This window comes from Cynoglossus semilaevis, chromosome 1, assembly GCF_000523025.1.
Source record: "Cynoglossus semilaevis isolate Cse_v1.0 chromosome 1, Cse_v1.0, whole genome shotgun sequence".
NCBI classification, from domain to species: domain Eukaryota; kingdom Metazoa; phylum Chordata; class Actinopteri; order Pleuronectiformes; family Cynoglossidae; genus Cynoglossus; species Cynoglossus semilaevis.
The window spans coordinates 4,042,450-4,043,210 of NC_024307.1; the positions used below are offsets into that span (position 1 = coordinate 4,042,450).

Here is a 761-nt window from a genome sequence, read left to right on the forward strand (position 1 = left end):
GTTCTAAACTGTTTAGTTTCTGCTCTGCGTTCATTCGAACCTCCACCCTTATTGTTTGTGTTCAAGGTGAGAGCGTGGAGGAGAACTCCAGTGTTGTCGTAAAGTTGCTAATCCGCCGCCCTGAGTGTTTCGGCCCAGCCTTGAGGGGAGAAGGAGGGAACGGTCTGTTAGCAGCCATGAAGGAAGCCATCAAGATCTCTGAGACGCCGTCTTTGGATCTGCCCTGCTCCGTGCAGGGAGTCAGCTCCGACGTGTAAGCCGCCAAGAATCAATGATGTCGAGTTTCCTTTAAGACTAGCTGTCTCTATCTGTCGGCTTTTCTAGAATCTTTTCTCTGCTTTAACACTGTTAGGTCTGCGGATGGCGATGATGAGGAGGAGGTGGTTCACATGGGCAACGCCATCATGTCCTTCTACTCTGCACTCATTGACCTTTTGGGACGTTGCGCCCCAGAGATGCATGTATGCTCTTTATCCAGTAATTTAAATTATAGGAAAGTGACAACAACATTTCCTTTTTGCCTCTGTAGATGGCGCTATAACTACATTTTCTTTTCACATAAATCTAAACCTGAATCAAAACACAAGACCAGTTAGGTGATTGTCACCGGGATGTAAGAGGAGCAAAGACACCTCTGAGCCAGGAACCACACAGAAACTCTGAGTTAAACTATCGCAGTGTTTTTCAACGCCGGGGTTGTGACCCCATTTTTCCACAAAATATTATTCTTCTAGAAATTATAATTTAAAAACCGCCAAACA

General features: G+C 45.6%; 1 protein-coding gene across 1 annotated transcript in view; it reads left to right on the forward strand.

The window, feature by feature from the left end:
* Nucleotides 1-761, forward strand: part of LOC103389101 (ryanodine receptor 3-like) — a 78,035-nt gene extending 77,274 nt beyond the window's left edge. The window contains 2 exon segments of the mRNA XM_025059321.1: nt 67-253; nt 353-761. Coding sequence (XP_024915089.1) covers nt 67-253; nt 353-596 — 431 coding nt within the window. The 3' untranslated portion in view covers nt 597-761.